The sequence below is a fragment of the Electrona antarctica genome (genome assembly GCF_951216825.1).
Source record: "Electrona antarctica genome assembly, chromosome: 8".
Classification (NCBI taxonomy): domain Eukaryota; kingdom Metazoa; phylum Chordata; class Actinopteri; order Myctophiformes; family Myctophidae; genus Electrona; species Electrona antarctica.
Window position 1 is genome coordinate 40436787 of NC_136789.1, and position 19686 is coordinate 40456472.

A 19686-nucleotide genomic window follows, 5' to 3' on the forward strand; every position below is an offset into this window, starting at 1 on the left:
ATAGCAGTTCTCAAACTTTTCATGTCAAGTACCCCCAGATTGCTACGTACAGTATTTGACCCCCATCTGAAAATGCTTTGCCAGAGAAGATTTATGTTCTTTTTGTGCCGCATTAACGAGCTGTGAGCTTGAGGCCTATACTTGCATACGGTAACTCTCATTATGTTGAATATTTAGTCATTATTGATTAAGATAAATTGTTTTTTATACCATTGAAACATGGACATCATCTAACACTCACGGTTACAACGCATCAATGCATGAATGCAATGATCTTCACTTCACATTCCAAATGAAATAAGAAAGGACTATTTCCTCCAGCGCCGCGGAGGGACTGTACCTGATCACTACCTGAGGAGGCGGAGCAATATAGGAAAACATGCAGCCGCCAGCCAGCTTTCACTCACTCACTCACTCACAGCAATCAGTCAGAAGTCAGATAGGCCTACTCTGATTCGCGCCACTTTAAGACCATAATACATGGTGACGGTACACCCGGTGGTGTGACTGTGGTTTTCAGCGCCAAGAGGTTGGTTTTAGATTTTGTTTTTCTTAACCCCATTTGGGAGGCATACTATCACTATGGTCCGACGGAGCATTGGTTCAACATGCGTCCGCACCTCGGACTATAGCGCCTGCTCCCGCGCTTGCGGAAGTTGCGTTATGGTTAGGATAAGGTTTGAGGTAGGTTGTCGTTTTTCGGACCAATGACTAGTCGGACCAAACATGCACCTGCATTTCCATTCATCTTTGATGTAGTTGTCGGCCTATAGCTGTAGATAGAAGATGCACACGAGTTGACGTTCTGCTGAACAGGTTGGACTCGGACCAGGTGGGTTCATGTCTCTTAATTATGTGCTCGAGTAAAGTTAGCTGCTAGCACATTATAAACAATAATTGTAATGCTGGTCGGCGGGGCCGCGTGCGTGCGTGTGTGTGCACGGCTTCAGTGACGAGGCGGCCTGTTTTTTCATAATAAGCCTACCAAATGATTCCTTTGATGACCGCGTGCACTGCATACTGCTCGGCGCTCGCGGTAGACTAATGTGCGCACACGTGCGGAGACGACGAAGTGAGAAGATGTGAACTTTGTAAACTGACATGCTGATATTTGCGCTTGAGTTTGTTCTCTCTCTCTCTCTCTCTCTCTCTCTGTGTGCGCGCGCGTGTGAATATATTCTCAATGACATGCCTAAAATAGAGATGCCTGATTGAAAGTCAATGTATTGTTGCGGTCATAAAAACGCATATCTACTGTAGGCTAACAACATATCGGCCATTGATTGAAATCACTGTGTTCATCTAAAAAAGAAAAGAAAACATAAATAATATGCATTCATAACTGAGTTTGGTTAATGTGATTGTTAACACTAGGGCAAGGGAACTATGGTAGAGGTTTGGGTTGTTACTCGATGGCCAATTCGATGCAACTCCAAAATGAGAAATACAATAGTTGCTTCGCTGATAATTTACGTTCTGTTCCATTTAGTGTAGCGGAGCCTTATTCCAGTGAGCCGACATGCACAATAGCAGCAGCACCCTAAACTGTTCGCCCTGATGGAAAGCAACCTTAATTAGTATCATTGTTAACACCTGTGTTTACCCTAGAAAATTCATGTAAAAATTGGCTGCTATGAAAAGATCTATTGCTGCTTCATTCACAAACTGCTCACCTTGTAACCTGTCCCCAGTAACAGATTGCACAGCAAAGCCACAACTTTATGAGACTGTCTTCGTATTGTTTGTGCTTCAATGTGTGGGAGGCTGCTGAACATGTAGAAAAAGGTGTGTGTGTGTGTGTGGCCGTGTGTGGGCGAGGAAGGAGAAAATTGAGTTTTAAAATTCATCCGGATTAGTGTGGACACTGGACATGGCTCAAGGTTTCTCTCGATTAACAAAGGTTAACCACTTTTTTAAACCCTATATACTTCCTTGACTGGGGTCCGTCCACCAGGGGTCTTTCCGTGACTCCCGCCCCCCCCCCCTCTACACCAAATCTCTTATCCGAAAATAGACTGTCTACTTTAAACTGTACAAGCGCTGTGAGCTTGTAGATAGGTATTTCATGTTGTTCACCCTGGTGGAGCTGTTATTAAGCAATATTACACTCGAGGGTGTGCAATGTGCATTACTGTCATTAAATGCACGCCTGCGTTGCTGCAAGAACGAGCCGAAGGCGCGTTCTGTAAGCAAGTGCCATTTATGACAGTAACGCACACCCTCGAGTGTAATATTGCGATTATACAACAGTTACACTTAAAACTAAGATAACGGTAGTCGCCAAAAAAAAAATCACAATTTTTTTTAATGACATGAAGCCACTACAACCACAAATGTCCCAAGAAACTAGCTAGTCTAGCCACCGAGTCTCTGGGAGAACAACACAGCTGAATTATTTGTTTTAATTAGGTGTTCCATGATGCTAGAAGGCTGTTTCAACCAATCAGATTGCTTCCTCGAAACGACCTGTTGTATAATTGTGCCTTATTGTTCTTCCATCCAGGTAGACGCTGATGGGCAGCCTGGGTGTTTGGGCTGTGGCTGGAGCCATCCTGCTGGTGACCTCCCTGTGCTGGAGGGCCGAGGGCCACAAGAGCCGTGGGAGAGACAAGATGGACGCAGCCAGCACGCAACATATCAGCCCCACGCAGGAACCACACTCCATGGTAACACACACACACACACACACACACACACACACACACCAAGGTTATACGTTTTAAAATTTCAATCGTTTTCATTTTTAAAAGTGGATTTACCATAGTTTAGTTTTTATTTTGTGAAAAGGCTTGTTTTTATTTATTGGCATTTTAGTTTCTTGTTTGTTGTTGTATTTTGTGGTAGGCCTATTCGTCAGGGAAGAGATTAAAAAAGGTCAGAAAACGTATTGCCTAATTAAAAAACAATACACTTAGCTAGGCTCAAATTAATTGACAAACATGAAAATTCGTTTTGGTGAACTTTTTTTGTGTCAAGCAATGTTAATTTGCAGTTAACTAATTTATTTATTTTTGATTCTATTTTTTGTTACTTTGTTAGCTTTAGTGAACTTCTCCATTGATTGAATACTTTATTAACAGTTAAATAAAAATGACATTAAATAGTAAATACACTAATGCTAAAAGGATAGTTACACAAAAAGCCCTGCAGGGCTTGTCTCCATTAAGCTACTATCTTGTATTCTCCTCATCCCCTCATTTCCTCTGGCACAACTCACTCTTTCCCCTTCCTTCCTCTCAGCTCATTTACTCCACACTCAGAGATTTATTGTGCATTTTACACAAAGCGAGTGCAGTTTACAGATCTTGAGGCATCCTAGTGTGAATGTGCAAAAGAAAGGAAACAAACTGTGCTTTTTAGAGAACACAGTTCGACTGGCATAGTTACCGTTCAGTCTGAGGCAGGGATAGCTCTCTCTCTCTCTCTCTCTCTCTCTCTCTCTCTCTCTCTCTCTCTCATATTTTCTGCAGGGCAGGAATTTAGCTGACGGAGGAGCAAAAAGAGAGACAGACAAGACAGACACAGACAGACAGACAGACAGAAAGAGGGAGCGAGAGAAAGAGTTTATCAGTTACACAGTAGAATTATTCACAAGTGCATCCGTCAGACATGCCTGAGACAGACACACAAGTACCTCTCTGCGGTAGCGTCCCCTCTTCTTGTATGACTTTGAGTGTCCAAATAATGGAAGTCCAAATAATGGATCTTTGAACCGCTCACATAGAGGATAATCATGCCTGAGATTTGCTCCCGATTTAGGGTAACAGCCCTACAACGCTGTGAGCTTGTAGATAAGCTATTTTCACGCGACACTATTGTACGACTGTAGGCATGTTTCCATTAAGCCATGGTTTTGCGCAATAAGGCTCTTCCGCATAAAATCCTTAATGGAAACACCTGAAAATGCGAATAACTCTTTGGTGGATTTTGGCCTATATCGAAAAAAAAAAAGGAAATGCGCAAATGGGGTATGGAAACATTTGCGGGAAAGGTTTTTAATTATAAAGCATTGAACTCTTGAATTATATCGCTTTTGAACAGTTGGAAAATAAACGGTCGGTGGGTGGATGGGGAGGAAGTGATGTTGTGGATACATAAGGTCCCAATTCACTACCCGATAAATAATCGTCTAGTGTGTTCAAAGATCCAATCTGAAGTCTGAAGCCTAAAATCACCGGCAGCCAAGCACCACCACTTTTGTCCACCAGGTGGCACTCAAAGTGTTAAGGATGTTTTTAAACTTTTATATACTTTACACTGTGTGTGTGTGTGTGTGTGTGTGTGTGTGTGTGTGTGTGTGTGTGGGGTCTTCTTTATACAGTAGTTGATGAAAACATATTTACTTGTTTCTGTAACTTAAGCTTGTAGATCTGTGATTTTTGGTATTTATAGACCATATTAGGGACACCAGGTTAATGTGGTTAAGCATTAGGCGTGGGAAAACTAGACATACAACATTTCTGTCATGCAACATTAACTGCTTAATGGAGCTTGCACACTGACAATATGAGCCTTTTTGGGCCCATGCTATTTGAAAATGATAATAATAGGCTTAGCGTCTTGAATTTATATAGTGCCTTTCATGAACCCAAGGACACTTTACATCACAAACAACCAACAAACAAACAAAACAATTTGACTTATTCTATTATACTCATCTACCATAAGCCTGAGATAATATTTTATGGATCATACTGTACCACCACCACCAACAATTCATTGTCCAGTCGTGTCTCGACATTGTCTCCATAGTCACTAAAACGTTAGCGACCTTACCTGAATAGACGAGTCAATGTAAACATCCCTCTACAGTTAAGAGGTCATGTAAATGGGCCGGCCATGACTGAAGTGGTAGAGAGAGAGGCCGTTTAAGAATCATAAGATCGGATGGTCCCTCTTTTTTTGAGTGTTGCAAACCACTCCAACAACCAGCTTTGTCTGTATCTATGTTTGTGTCTATGTATGTGTGTACCTGTACGTGTGTGTACCTGTACGTGGGACCCAAATAAATGAGCATGGTTACTATGGTCACTGACATTACGTCAGACCACAGCTGATCAGGCTATATAAGACCCTGCACCACTCAGTTCACACAGGTGTGATTTTCTTTTTTTCTTGCACCTTACTAGCCAAAATCACCACAGACAACACCAATGTGACCATCGTGTTTGATTGGTCAGAATGTTATAGGGCGGGCTCTTAACTGATGGAATGGTCAGTGCTCAAAGTGAAACCACATCAAGTACAAAACAATTTTGTCCACAGAGAACTTCTTTGGTTCCAGAAAGCCAAGCATAATTGGGAGTTCTTCTGAAGTGTGCTGTCCGCTTTACAGCCAATTTGTTTTTAATCTTCCATGTACTTCTATATTTAAGTCTAATTATTTTTAAACCCCAGCCTCTTTTTTTTGTCCACATGCAATATGGCTTTGGAGGGAATAAGTTAAAAGCTCTTGTCATATTTAATTTCTGTTATTTCACGGGTGCATTTTTTATATTGGCTCAACCACAGTACTTTAGCTAAGTCATTTGGGGTGTCATGACTTACTCAAACTTTTGTTCTACCAAGCTTGAACAACATCCTTAAAAACCCTCTAGATCTCTTGGTAAACTGGACCTGAGTTAACTGTACTTGGACATCTTTTTTCCCTTTTACACTTAATCTCCACATAACAGAAGACACATGTTAGGTTCTAACAAATATACTGTAGGATGGCTTGTCTGTTTGCAGCAACAGAAAAATACACACACACACACACACACACACACACACACACACACACACACACACACACCGCTCAGCCCTGTGGTCCCCCCAATTCTTTGTGAAATGAAGCGTGCACCCCCTGGTCTGTTCTAGGTCTGACTCACTTCGGGCTCTGCCATTTTGGCAGCTAGCTTCGCAATGTCATTTTGCCCCAGTGGTTCTGTCCCCTTACATCCCTTAACGCAAAAGAAAAAAAACCACAGTCCCAGGCATCCCCCCGTCTATCCAGCCAGAACAGGTCCCAGGCATCCCCCCGTCTATCCAGCCAGAACAGGGAACTAAAAAGCTGTCAATTGGCAGCAGACTTTAAAGTCGACCCTCGGGGTGAATTGGATCACATAATTATGTGGCATGCGTCGTGGAGAGCTTCAGGAAGGAATAACCGGTGCCAGCATTTATTTTCCCCCTTTTCCTTTTTCTTTCATGCTTAAATTGTGAGTTGACAAATCCCGCAGCGCATGTGCCTTGGTGCTGTGGTGTTCACAGCATCTGAGGAGAGACTGTGTGATGCCAGTTAGTGCTTCACTATACCAACTTTGTATGTGTTGTGCTGCGGCGCGTTGTGAACTTGTAGATTTGTTATTTGTTGGCAAAGAGATTTGGTGTGGGAAATACTATGTGAAATGGAACATTCATAATGGGTAGATAATAGTATAGTTTAATGGCAAAAATGTTCTTTTAGTCAGGTAAAATTTGCTTGTAACTGGTATTGCTAATTTTACTTTTTCCAACACTGTCCCCTTTGTCTCTGGGACCAGTGGAAATCAGTCTGAACGAAAGACGAACAAACTGAAACAAACTTGAGGAAAACAAAGCACAGACAAGAATTCTGAAGCTCCGTGTCAGCCAAGTTGAGTTGTTTACCTCCAGAAAAGTTGAGTGAAAATAGTCTGACGGAGGCCAATTCAGGCCAACCAACCTCTAATGCCTCCTACACTTGAGCTTGTCAAACTCCCTGAAATTCAAGAATTCTGTGCTTCCAGGCTTTGTGCATGATTTTACATGAGTCCACAGGGGGCCTGATTTTGGCAACAGTCTGAAAACACTTGAAGGGGTTTGCAATGGTTATATAAAGAGATGGATTTTCTTCTTCTTTACGTGTGTGTCTATTGTCCACATGCCATGAAAGCAATCACAAACCAGTCTGTTTACTCAATCTTTGAACCCATCTTCCAAAAAAAGAGGGGAAAGAAAACGTTTTTCCTAAACATGCATTCTATAGCCTACATTCCATAGGGCTGGTCCACACATGGGCAAATTATTGGGTCCATATTGAGTAAAAGATTACCTATTTCTAAAATAAATACAATATTTAAAGTGTTTTTAATTCCTAAATGTAGGCCTAGTATAGAGGGCAATTATAATGTATTAAGGCATATAAGGCTTAGCTAGGGATCCTTTTAAACTTAAAAGATAATTCATAATGTTTGTATAGTTACATCGTATAGAATATTGCAGAAATTATGTCACAAAATCCCAAAGTGGTGGTCTTCAGACGAGCCCTCTATACTGTCGCTCCCAGTCATCCCGTTCTCCATACATCTACATCTGGTGCTTTGTGCATGTGCATCTTTCTTGAGTACATCCACATATGTTAATGTGGGACGGCCTCGTGAACGATGCCCGTTTGTTAGATCCCACATCACAAATTTGCTGGCTGGCAGCTTTTGATGTCAGCTTTTGATGTCATGATATTTAAAATGTGTTCACCATAGTGCGTGACGTTTTGAGCCTCAGGCAAGGGAAATAGCAAAAACACACCTTAGATTTTGACTTCTGCCCTGCACTTCATAGAGCTGACATGCATGCTTTCTCAAAACCCAAACCACACCTGGAATTGTCTCGCGGCACACCAGCATGCCTTGGCACACCATGTGAGAAACATTGGTTTATACAGCATTGCATTGATAGCATTGATATTTAGCCAAGCTGTACCGATCATGAGATGAACCCATAATCACAGCAAAGTATGCAAACTCAGGTATTTTCACCGTACAGTACAATCTATGTAAGTCGTCTAGCCCTCCAGTTCCAGAGGCAAACGTATCTCCCAATAGCCTTAATTCAATGCCATTTTAATTCAAGGCCAGTCCATATTTGTAACACAATGCAAAGTGTTTCATCAGTGACTGCAGTGGTGCATATATGTGACCAGGTCTAGCAAAATGGTCCTCATCTCGCCTATAATGAAAAGGCAGAAAATCTAAAATAAACTTGATTTTTATTTTTTTGTGATTTTCGTTTTTTTTCATATTAACACAGTTTGAATGTTGAAGGTTTTCATTCCAACAGATTATTGATTTGGGCAAATTAAATGTATACATTTATAAGTCAAAGTAGGCTAGCCAGCTCTAGGTGTTGAAATGTTGTGAACAGGGGATTTTCTCAGCTTTGGGTAAAACGGCACAATCATTTTAAAATGGTCATATCTCCTTCAAATATTTTCCAATTTCATTGAATGATACATCATATGAAAGCTTACACTCTGTACTTTAATAATCTGTAAACAACTGAAAAATTGCTCTGGTCGAGATGAGGGCCTATTTGCCAGACTCGGTCACATATAATATAACTGGCAAGATGTCAATTGGTTAGTTAAGTTGACAATTTTTTTGAACAGTTAATTGCATTGTTTTAAGCAAGTATCTAAACACAAAAGAAGTCAACATTTTGTAACAAGTCAACATTTTGTAACAGGACATTCTTGTGTTGTGAAGCAAGGACCCAGGTCTAGCCTGGTAAATAGCCTATTGTAAAACAATGTATCATATTGTGTACCAAAATTCATTCCGTTTTAACATAATTGAGCACTGCAGTGTGTTCCATTTCAATTCAACTGTCCCATGTGTGACCCTTGACTCACGTCATCTAAAGGCAATGAAAACTACAGTGAAAAATGGTGGTAAATAACAAAAACCCACACACAGTGAAGGCAGATGGGGAAGAGACCAGGGATATGAGATAAGACTGAACGATTGGGGAGAGGAAGCAAATGTGTGAAATTGGTCATTGGCAGCGAGTGGAATGTTCCTCTGATGGCAGATGAAGAAGATAGCGACAAAGTTATTTCAGAACCAATCATCTTCTCTGTTGAAGCTTCAGACCTGAAAAACAAAATACCTCGATGTGTTTATTTTGACACCCACAGTGTCTGCACTGAGCATGACCGCTAAAACAAAAATAAAATAATTGGACACTTCATTTTCAACTCAGTATGGTCAAAGGGTGAAGACTGCTGTTGTTGCTTTAAAAAACACTTGAGTTGTTATGACAGACATAAGCAATGTGAAGAGTTATTTGCCCAAGAAAATACTTTGAATGAATGAGGGAACAATGCATTACACCACCTTGATGAATCTGCTGTTTGTAAGAATACATTCTATTGGAGGTGATATTATGAATAGGGATAGTATAGTCAGTGGTGTCATGCTCGTAGAATGCAGTACCACACCGTGGTACCAGTAATTCTTTGACGTGCACGCGCAGGGACGGGACGGAACGGTGCATGTGCGTGCACGCTAGAACGCACCAACCTCGTGTCCCCAGACTTTCCAAGATGCACCAACTTACTAAGTACCCATAGTGGTCTAGGTTTACTGGCGTCCCCCCCCCTGTTTTCACACCGTGTCAAGTGTCAAGAATGCCTCCTCCATCAAAGAACAGATCAATTCGTCCAAAGCAAACTTTTTAGTTTCAGTAGTGTGCAGTAAAGATGTTTGACTATTTTAAGTCTACTTTTGTGTTTGTGTCTAAAACTCTCATACATTATTTAACAATAGGCTTAGGCTATGTAGCTGTTCTGTGTCATGCACGCGCGTGCACATGCGTGCGTGTGACGTTCCGTGGTACCAGTAAAAAAATCACCATGACACCACTGAGTATAGTGTTGTAGTCGAGTCCACCTACTGTAAGGTGAGTCCAAGTCAAGACCAAGTCCGAAGCGGGCGACTCGGGCAAGTCTGACTCAAGACAGAGTGTGGGAGGGGGTTGAGTCCGAGTTGAGACCGAGACCGGCGGGAAGCAAGTCGAGTAAAAGTACAATATTTGTCTTTGAGGTGTAATGGAGTAGATGATAAAAAATTGAAAGTACTCCAGTAAAGTAAAAGTACAGCAAAACTATAGTTACTTACTACAGTACACCACTGCTGGTTATCGTATGTCATTAGCCATAGAAAATCATCTCCACCTGCCCTGCTTTGCCCTTCTGTCTGGAAGAGATTAGCACATTAATTTGGAAGGAGTATGTCTGGTTCTGTAATTTAATTTTTTCTCTCAAAAACTCCTTTGTCTCTTGGAACTACAAAAGCATAATTATACAATAAGATACTTAGTGGGCAAATTAAAGTTATCAGTTTCAGCCCGAGCCGCACAGGGCCAGAAATAAATGCTATTTGGTCGTGTTGGGAAAGGCTGGGCCTGCGCAAAAGAAATAGAAACACAAGTGCATGTATTATTGCACCCATCAGCATGAGATGCAGCTCACATCAGCACACAATGTAAAGCCATGTACAGTACGCGTGTTTTGGTTCACCATGTTTCTAACTCGTCTGCTAGAATAACCGTCTGGCATGAGAAGTTGATTAGATGACACATCATGTGACGGTCAGAAGAACCTTGGATTGCACACACACACACACACACACACACACACACACACACACACACACACACACACACACACACACACACACACACACACACACACACACACACACACACACACGCACACAGTCTCTCACACTCTATCTCTCTCATCCCATTGTGCTGTGGTTTGAGCCACCACATACTGTATGTAAAATGTGCAGCCTTTTCTGGCAATAACCGACTCACTCAGGTCAGTATCATTTTCAGACCCGTTGAGAACACTCGGGCAAATTGTGTCAGTGGACATGATGTATGCTATGGCAGCTACTGATTATATGAGATGTCTTACAGTATGTTTAATCACCGCACCCTCCAGAGTGCTCACAGAAATGTCTGTAGGGTGCATGATGCAGTCATCACAAAGAAATAAAGACACATACTCCAAAATACTTGACTTTCACATTTTTGGGGTGCATACCACTTTAGTTCTTGGTTAAAACTTAAATTAAGGCGTCTGGGGTGCAAATCCTGCCCACAATACATCTTCTCGTTTATTTTGTCTTTTGATTGTGACCTTGAACTCTTGCCTTTTCAACCCAAAACGTAGTAATCTCTTCAGGACAGCCTAAAGATCATTCCCACTAAGTTTCATGAAAATCTGCCCGTCCGTCCTCGACAGACATTGACCTTCATGATTGTGACCTTGACCGTTTCAATCCAAACGGTCAAGGTTTATCAGGTTTCTTGGGGTAGCATACTGGTCATTCTGTACATGTGTCATGAAAATCTGAGCTTCCATTCTCGGGTCATCTTGCTAACAAACCCATGCGTGCTCTCACACACACACACACGCACACGCACACATCGACACACAGGATCGTTATTACTGGACAACACCTTGCCAGTGTCATGGTTTCTGCCCGACGGCAACAAAATGTAGAAATAATACACTGTAGGTAGGTGAGCCCTTCTTTGCCTAATAATGCAGTATGTGAATACACAGACCGAGCTTATCGCGGCGTGCCACTGTCGGGGTATTAAAACGGAATAGGATTGGCTCTCCTGGCACTCTCCCTGCCCTCATCTGCCTGCCCCACCCCACCCCCCCCTCCCCTCCCCCGAGCATTATGTATATTCTACAGACTGGGTCAAAAGTATCAACACACTCCTCCTTATCAAAGTCTCAGGGAGGCTACCGCCTTTGTCATTTAGCAAATAATATACTGCAGCGGCGGCAGCTGTCTTGGCATGCAGACAGCTAATTCCACATGAGGGTTCTTATGTTGACTGGAATTAGTGTGAGTGTGTGTGTGTGTGTGTGAGTGTGTGTGTGTGTGAGTGTGTGTGTGTGCGTGCGTGCGTGCGGGTTACAAAACATATGGGTGCTTGAATTAAGAGTGCCTACACAGCAACCCCTTATAGAGGAGGGGGGGGTGGAGTGGACATATTCAGCCCACATCCCATAATGTCAGACACAGCATGGCTTGGTATTGCGCCCTGCTGTTTAAACTGCATTTCCACTGAATGCGTTCAGTCTGTGTAACAGCGGCGATGTTGGACTCCTTCAGTGTGTTTAAATGGGTGCCAACATGGAGGCAAATAGCTCTTGAAAAAGGTGTTTGTGGAAATGCTAGTGACTGCAGAGTATGATATACAGTAGCGGTGGCCGAACGGATAGCGGAGCGGTCTTGATACCGGAAGGTCGCCAGTTCGAATCAGTGGTCCGACACGTTCAAATTACCACCGCTGAAGTGACCTTGAACAAGGCATTGAACCACTACGATGAAATGTTCTATGAGCAGGGCCTGGCTGGAAACAAGTTCTTGAGCTTAGCCCAGATACCCTGGGTAAATATAGTAATCATTTCATTTCGGACAGTTAAATACAGTGGCATGGCAATGAGCGTACCTGTATGAATCTTACTGCAACGAAACCATTTTAATCATATATTGCTTTTGGGTCAAAACAGTGCAAGTGATTGAATACTGTACAGTACCTGCTCAGTGGCTTTGTGGTTGGAGTGTCCACCCTGGCCCGCTCATACCAAAGATTATAAAGATGGGACCCAAGTCACCCAATGCCTCCCTGCTTGCTACTCGGCATCAAAGGGTTGGATTGGGGTGGTAAGTCCCTGCGACATACTAGCGTCATGTCCAGGGGTGTACTTCAAGCTGCCTCGCGTTACAGAATCAGGACATAGGCTCCCGCCCTATGGGCCACAGGGCTTGGCAAGGCTTACTTACACTCCTAATAGTGAGCGGTAGCAATAAGCCACCAGGCATCCAGCCTGCAGGCCCTGCTGAAAAGAAAAAAGAAGAAGCAGTGTTTCATTCAGTCATGTGACCTCAGGGAATAAGCTGGCAAGATAGACAGCTAATAATAATAACATGGAATTCCATATAATTATATGGGCACAAAAAGAACACAGACAGACAGATAGGGATCTCCATATGTATGGGCATAAGAGGGACACAGGCAGACCAATGGGTACTCTAACAGCAGGTGCACCTGGTATTGCATAAGCAGAGGGGCATGTGTTCCCAACGGTCATCGTTCCTGGCTTGCGGAGCACCGGCCCATTTTATTAAATTTAGGCTGTAGTGTTCCAGGCAGAACAGCAGCCACCTAACAATAATGTGCAACCCAATGCTCGTAGACCGTGTCAACTCCTAGACCAGCCTGGTTGGTTGTATTGCCATGAGATTTGTTCATTCATGCTCCATGAAAGATGAGCCCTAACCATGTGTGTGAGCCCCTTTCACTTACTCCACTTAAGCCCTTTGCTCCTTCAGAGAGCGCAGGCCATTGATTGTTGTTGGCAGTTCTTTTGAGTAAGTTGGCTGTTTTCCCCAGTTTAACCCACACTTCTCTGTGTTTGCTGTTCATTGCAAGACCTTGTTCCTTTCTTCCTCTTTCCTTTTATTTCATTGTCACTAATATCTGATAAAAATAATACAAAACAATGTTTATTTTTAGCCCCACTAGTAAGAGTGGAGGGCTCTCAGAATGTCAAAGCCGGTTGATTAAACTGACCGGTCTGGTCGGGAGAAGCTGGTGTGGAGTTAATACTCTTCCCTGCATCAGTCTCTGTTTTTCACATTACATGTTTAATACTACATTTCATAAGGGAATTTAATAGGGCTCTGATCGGGTGAAACTTTGCCCAGATTTTGAATCATGAGGCATAGAAATAGATATGTCTCAGCGACTTATTTTACATGCCTAATACCGGTAGTACAGTCCTATTCCAGACTCTCTCAGCCTGTCTTAAAAATGAAAAGGTGACACTGTAGTACAGGATTATAACCACAACACTTAGTCCAGCTTTGGTTAACAACATACAATAACCATTAATATTGTGTATTTTACTTCCTGATGAGACATTTAATATCCCATTTATGAGTCCTTTTTATTGGCTAATGATATAGTGTCAATCTTTTTACATCTCTAGTGTAAATGTTTTGTTTGATCACTTGTTTCTCACCTTTATTGTATTGGTCTAGCAAATCAAGTGTATCTCCCAAGAAGATACATAGTTTGTTGTAATCTTGTCATGATGAGGAGTGAGGACGTATGTCTGCAATTATAACAACCAGATGGCAGTGAAAAAGAGCCGGTGGGGGAGGGAGGGGTGGGGGCGGACATTGAAGAGAATGCTTGCAAAGTAGCCTACAGGAAAAAAAACAAGTGGAGAAACAGAGCGAGAGAGGGATTGACAGGAATCCATGTGGTGTTTTAAACGCTGAAATATGTCTTTCTTTTAAGGACCTTTCGTCTCTGTCAGGTGGAAATATGTCCATAAAATATGTCCATATGTCCAAAACTGCTACTTTTCAGGATTCAAATTCAGTTTGACAAACTCACGCCATGTTTCGAGCTTGTGGATCTGCTACTTTTGATACTTGTTGTGTGACGCTGTAGTGTGATCAAGTAAGGCCTTGATGTATGGAAACAAGAATTGATCAATTATTTTACCAGCTGCCTTATTATATCTGCAAAATTGTGCTATGAAATGTAAATATCTGTGTCTGTGTACAGTATTTGTGTGTGTGTGGAAACAAACTAAAGCACTGCACAAAGCCAAAAGTCCTGCTAAAAGCATAGTAAACCTGAGTCCATCACCAAATGAATGTAATCTGTCTGCCGTGGTGCACGCTGTGATGTTGTGTGCTCACTCATCCACGTACAGTAGCACTGTCCAGTTGAAACTATACATCTCTTTAGTAATCTTTAGTAGGCTAGATGTATGTAAGAGTTGTTGGCCATGTGTCTGTTACTAATATATCCCTTCATTGAGGTAACATACAGTTTTTTTGATTGATTATTTTATTAGACAATAACAAATGCAAAACAGTACATGGTACAGTCAAAGCACATTGGTCGGAAGGGATAGCACCGAAGAAAAGTCTTGTTTCCATTCGGGTCCCGTGCATTCACTCACAACACAACAATGACAATAGGTCTTTATATTTCCCATCTTTCCCATCTCCTCACTAGAATTGCCAACATCTTCTATAAACACACAAAACAGCGCATTTGCGGTTTGAACAACAGTCTCACACACACACACGCACGCGCGCGCGCACACGCGCACGCACACACGCACGCACGCACACAAGTCTGCTTCGCAGTACTTTACCTGGGTTCGCTTGCATGTTGTACTTGGAAGTTGACATAAGAATCCCTTGGTGAAATAACTAGTGGGTTGTTGTTGCAACTTGCTGGCTGCAGTACTATCCCATTGGCAGAGAGGTCGGCTAGAGGCTAAAAGTGTCTGGTTGCCTAAGTTGCTGGCTGCAATACTATTCCATTGGCTGAGAGGTCGGCTAGCCAATCAGAAAGATACTGTAGGTGACTACGGCAGCCAATGAAATTATAAGTTGCCACTACCAACCCGATAGAAAATAGCCCAGCCTGCTTCCAGCAGCTGGTAAAAACAACAAAAGTTAAAGGGAAACTTTAACTTGAACTTTAACACCCTTTTTACAAACAAATATATGTATAGGTGGTTTTAGATATTTTAGATTTTAGCAGTGAGCCAAATATCTCTGATGTCATGGACACTGGGCTCACTTACTTCCTGGACTACATGTTACCCCTATCCACAAGGCGTATATCTATTCTACGTACGAGCATAGATATGGTAACGCCCCGCCTGCCTCTGATTGGCCTACCGACACTGCACGTCTTGCCTGTCCTCCGAGATGCAAGGGTACTCCGTGGGGGGAAATAATACGTGTACAAGAGAATGGCAAAATGCAACAGTAACTTGAATTTTTGTAGAAGAGGCAAACTATTGTTTGTGCCGTTTGCTTTGATTGAATAATTGATTAAACACGTATGTACTATGATTTGATTTGGCTGTGTTCTAAATTAAAGTGTTAGTGTTGATTATTGTGTATTAATCTAATTGTAGTAAACTAATACTATTATACTAAAAAAGATAAAGATCAAGGTATTAATCTATTATAGTAAACTAATACTGTTATAGTAAAAAAGATAAAGGTCAAGGGAAAGGAACTTTTTACAATAATGTTTCAAGTTTTCACATGTATACAAATAAACAGGCCAACGGCATAACATTAGTTTGTCTCTTCTACAAAAATAAAAGTTACTGATCCCGCGTGCCAAGCTGCCATTCTCTTGTATTATATCGTACTTGTATTATTTATTTATTTCCCACCACGGAGTAACCTCACGGCTGACTATCGAGCATGTATCTTGAGGCTTCCACCTTGAAGGAAACTCTGGTAAGGCCGGCAGTGTCGGTAGGCCAATCAGAGGCAGGCGGGTCGTTACCATGTCTATGCTCGGACGTAGAAAAGATATACGCATCCACAAGGAGGAGCAGTGCACCAAAGCATTATGGGGATTGTAGTCCAGGAAGGAAGTAAGCCCAGTGTCGATGACATCAGAGACACTGGGCTCACTGCTAAAATCTAAAATATCTAAAACAACATATTGCACACATAAAGACCCCCATGAAAGTGTTCTAAATCTTCTAAACGTCATTAACATATATTTTTTTGTCGCTCGCTGAAAATAGCATATCTACAAGAATAGCTACTTTCAGCAAGCGCCGCCACTGTGAGAACCAAGGCTAAAAGTCGAGAGGTTTTTGGAGATAATATGCAAATTGTTTATCGTTGAGCCTCATTACTCAACCAGATCCACACCAGTGCAAACTGTCACAACACCTCCATTTCTGCTGTGTATTTTCCTTTGTCGGAAGAACTGCTATATTCCACACCCGACTCGACTCCTGTTCTGTTTGTTCAAATACGAGACACATCAAACTGCATAGTGTTTTAAGTTGCATTGATGCTGTATCTTTTCCCCCCCTTTTGTTTTGCATTTCATGCTTCATTTCAGATGAGTACCAGTGAACCAAACAGGCTGAAGGGGGGGTTGGGGGAGGGAAGGTTGACAGTGAAGTGACTCACGGATGTGAGCAGGGTCTTACAAGGTTGTTTTTTTGAGCGGTGCCTCCACTCCATTACGCAGCTATGTGTGTCCCTATGTATGTGTACGCGTCCCTGTAGGCGTCCCAGCACGATAACTCGCTCATTTCTCGACCGTTTCGAACGCGGGAAGGCTCGCCGGAAGAGGGCCCCTGGCCGTGTTCCTGTGGGTCTGGATGTTCCGGGGACCCCCCGGGGACCCCCACACGGTAACTCTGTCATTTCTCGACCGTTTCGAACGCGGGAAGGCTCGCCGGAACCTGGCCGCCCCCCTGGGCACGTTCCCGTGGGTCTGGATGTTCCATAGTTGCACCGCTCAGTTCACACAGGCGTGATTTTTCTTTTTCTTGGGGCGACAGTGTCTCAGGAGGTAGAGCAGCGGTGGGAAAGCCATAATTTCCTATATAGTTCGATCACCGGCTCCTGTTTGGCTCTGTATTGAAAGTGTCCTTGAGCAAGACAATGAGTCCCTCACTGCTCCCGGTGAGCAGGTTGGTGCTTTATTCGTGGTACTGTACGTGGACAGTACAGGGTACAGTCAAAGCACATTGGTCCAAAAGGATAACAATAATATACTGGTCTGCGTGTACAGTATGCAGTACATATTTATCCAGTATCCACAGGAACTGGTACTGCTGAGGGGACTCACCTGCACCCGATTGAGAGAGAACGAATGCTGACGCAAAAATAAATCTGTCACGGTATTCATATAGAATAGATAATAATGCGATTGGGGTATAGGAGAATAAAATACTATTTTAGAAAATAAATATTCATAACTAAAAGTTTTTTTGTTATTCGATATCTATATATTGTATTGTAAAATATTCTGACGGGCCGCTATTATTGCGCCATTAGGTTATGTTTGTGATAATATATTGCAACATGATGACGCAAGCTCTCCCGTGTTCTTGTAAGATCCCCATACCACACTTAATTATGAATCGATTTCTGTCCTTAACATTCTCTGTAATCTGCCAAGCATGATAAATACTTTTTTTTTTCCCAGTCAAATAAAGGTTACGATTTTAAATGTCTTGGTTTTCTCTGCCTACAACATAAAGAGGGAGAGAGAGAGAATGATGCATTGTTATTGCCTGTCTTATTAAAAAGCCAAAGCCTCTGTCTGTGTTTTTCAAACTTTTTCATGTCAAAGACCCACTTAATATTTTTGCTGCGGAATTTTTCATAATAAAGGCGCTAGAGTGCCAAGCAGAGGAAGGCGTAATCTTCCGTTACTAGTTACTACTTTGCGCTGTCACATCTAAAGTCTCTCTAGAAGCGTTTATATTCCAAACGAGATGCTCGGTTAAGTCTTCAGAAATGAAGACAGAACATTATTGCTGTTTTGGGGCCGTAAACAAGGAAGTGAATGGCAGTGCGAGTGCGCAAAACCGGTCTAGGATCGCTGAAGAAGGAAAGGCCAAAAAATATATTAATTACAGTGATCTCATTTGATATCATTAAATAGGACCTAAAGATGTGTATACACGTCCAAGGCCCCCCGCGGTTTGATTAGAAAAGACGTGTGTACACGTCCTTTCTAATAAAACCGCGGGCGGAATAATTAATGTTAACCTTTGATATTTGGTCGCAGACCCCATCACAAGATTTGTGTTAAAATGTTTCACAAGTTTTGTGAAACTTGTCTTGAACACCTGCCAAGTAATTGTATCTGGGTTTAAAACAGCGAGTGTGTGTTTTTCTTCTCACAGCAGGGGGTGTGGCCACTTCCACTATGCACCCCCTGGTGAAAACAACTTACCTACGGTGTGCGTGGGTAACATGTAATCTGTAACAGTGTGCCATTGTTTGTGAATGGATGATTGTGAAGCATGTACAGTACATTATAAAGAGCATTTGAGTGGTCATAAGACCAGAAAAAAAAAGCAGAAATGTACTGCAGTAAATGCAGTCCAGTCCTTTTAGCCTTCAACCATGTGAGCATTTCCCGCCCACAACAGGCTAGTACTAGTAGTAGCAAACGATTCCAACTGTGCTTAACCTTTAACCACTTCCCATCTCGCGTCCCTATTTTGGGCATGTGTGTTTCAATGTTTTATGTGTTTTCTTTTTCGCCCTATTTAAATTAAAGCCCTACTTCGTCATACTACAGTGTCACACAAAAGTAGCAAAACATTGCCGATCTACAGGCTCACAACACGTCGTGAAGCGACGCAATGTGAACTTATAGCTCTGCAGTGTGTGTGTGTGTGTGTGTGTGTGTGTGTGTGTGTGTGTGTGTGTGTGTGTGTGTGTGTGTGTGTGTGTGTGTGTGTGTGTGTGTGTGTGTGTGTGTGTGTGTGTGTGGATTTAATAAACATTGAACCCATCAGAATTTACTTTAACTTTGGATAAACGTAGGAGGTGAAATCGGTATTGATTTTGCCATCAAGACCTTTTTTGTGTAAGAGTCTTGTATTCATTGGGTGCATTTTATTACGCTTTTTTTGGCCAACCTCACTAATCCTTAATTGCTCGCTGTACTGCTGCTGTACAATAACTCCAGTCCCTGGAGTAATTAATTAGCAAATCTAACTGTACCAATATAGTACTATAATGTAAATGCCCACCTACTGTATACTGCACGCACGCGTTCGAACACACGCACGCACACACGCATGCACGCATGCAAGCACACATTCTCAATATATCTCTCTCTCTCGCTTCAGAACAGCGTTCAAGCACACATTCTCAATCTCTCTCTCTCTCTCGCTCTCTCTCGCTCTCTCTCTCTCTCCCTCCAGAACAGCTTGCAAGCACACATTCTCAATCTCTCCCTCTCTCTAGCTTCAGAAGAGCTAGTATAACTTCGGTTACATTCATATCTACAGTAAAGTACATGAGTGGAATAATTGGTGGCCTAATTGAGGGA

The 19686-nt window shown here is 42.3% G+C and overlaps 1 protein-coding gene across 1 annotated transcript in view; it reads left to right on the forward strand.

Moving 5' to 3' along the window:
- Positions 1 to 2509: 2509 nt before the first annotated feature.
- Positions 2510 to 19686, forward strand: part of fstl4 (follistatin-like 4) — a gene marked incomplete at its 3' end in the record, with an annotated part of 332063 nt that continues 314886 nt past the window's right edge. Inside the window, exon 1 of the mRNA XM_079508417.1 lies at positions 2510 to 2666. Within this exon, the coding sequence (XP_079364543.1) occupies positions 2514 to 2666 (153 nt within the window). The 5' untranslated portion in view covers positions 2510 to 2513. The remainder of the gene's footprint in view (positions 2667 to 19686) is intronic.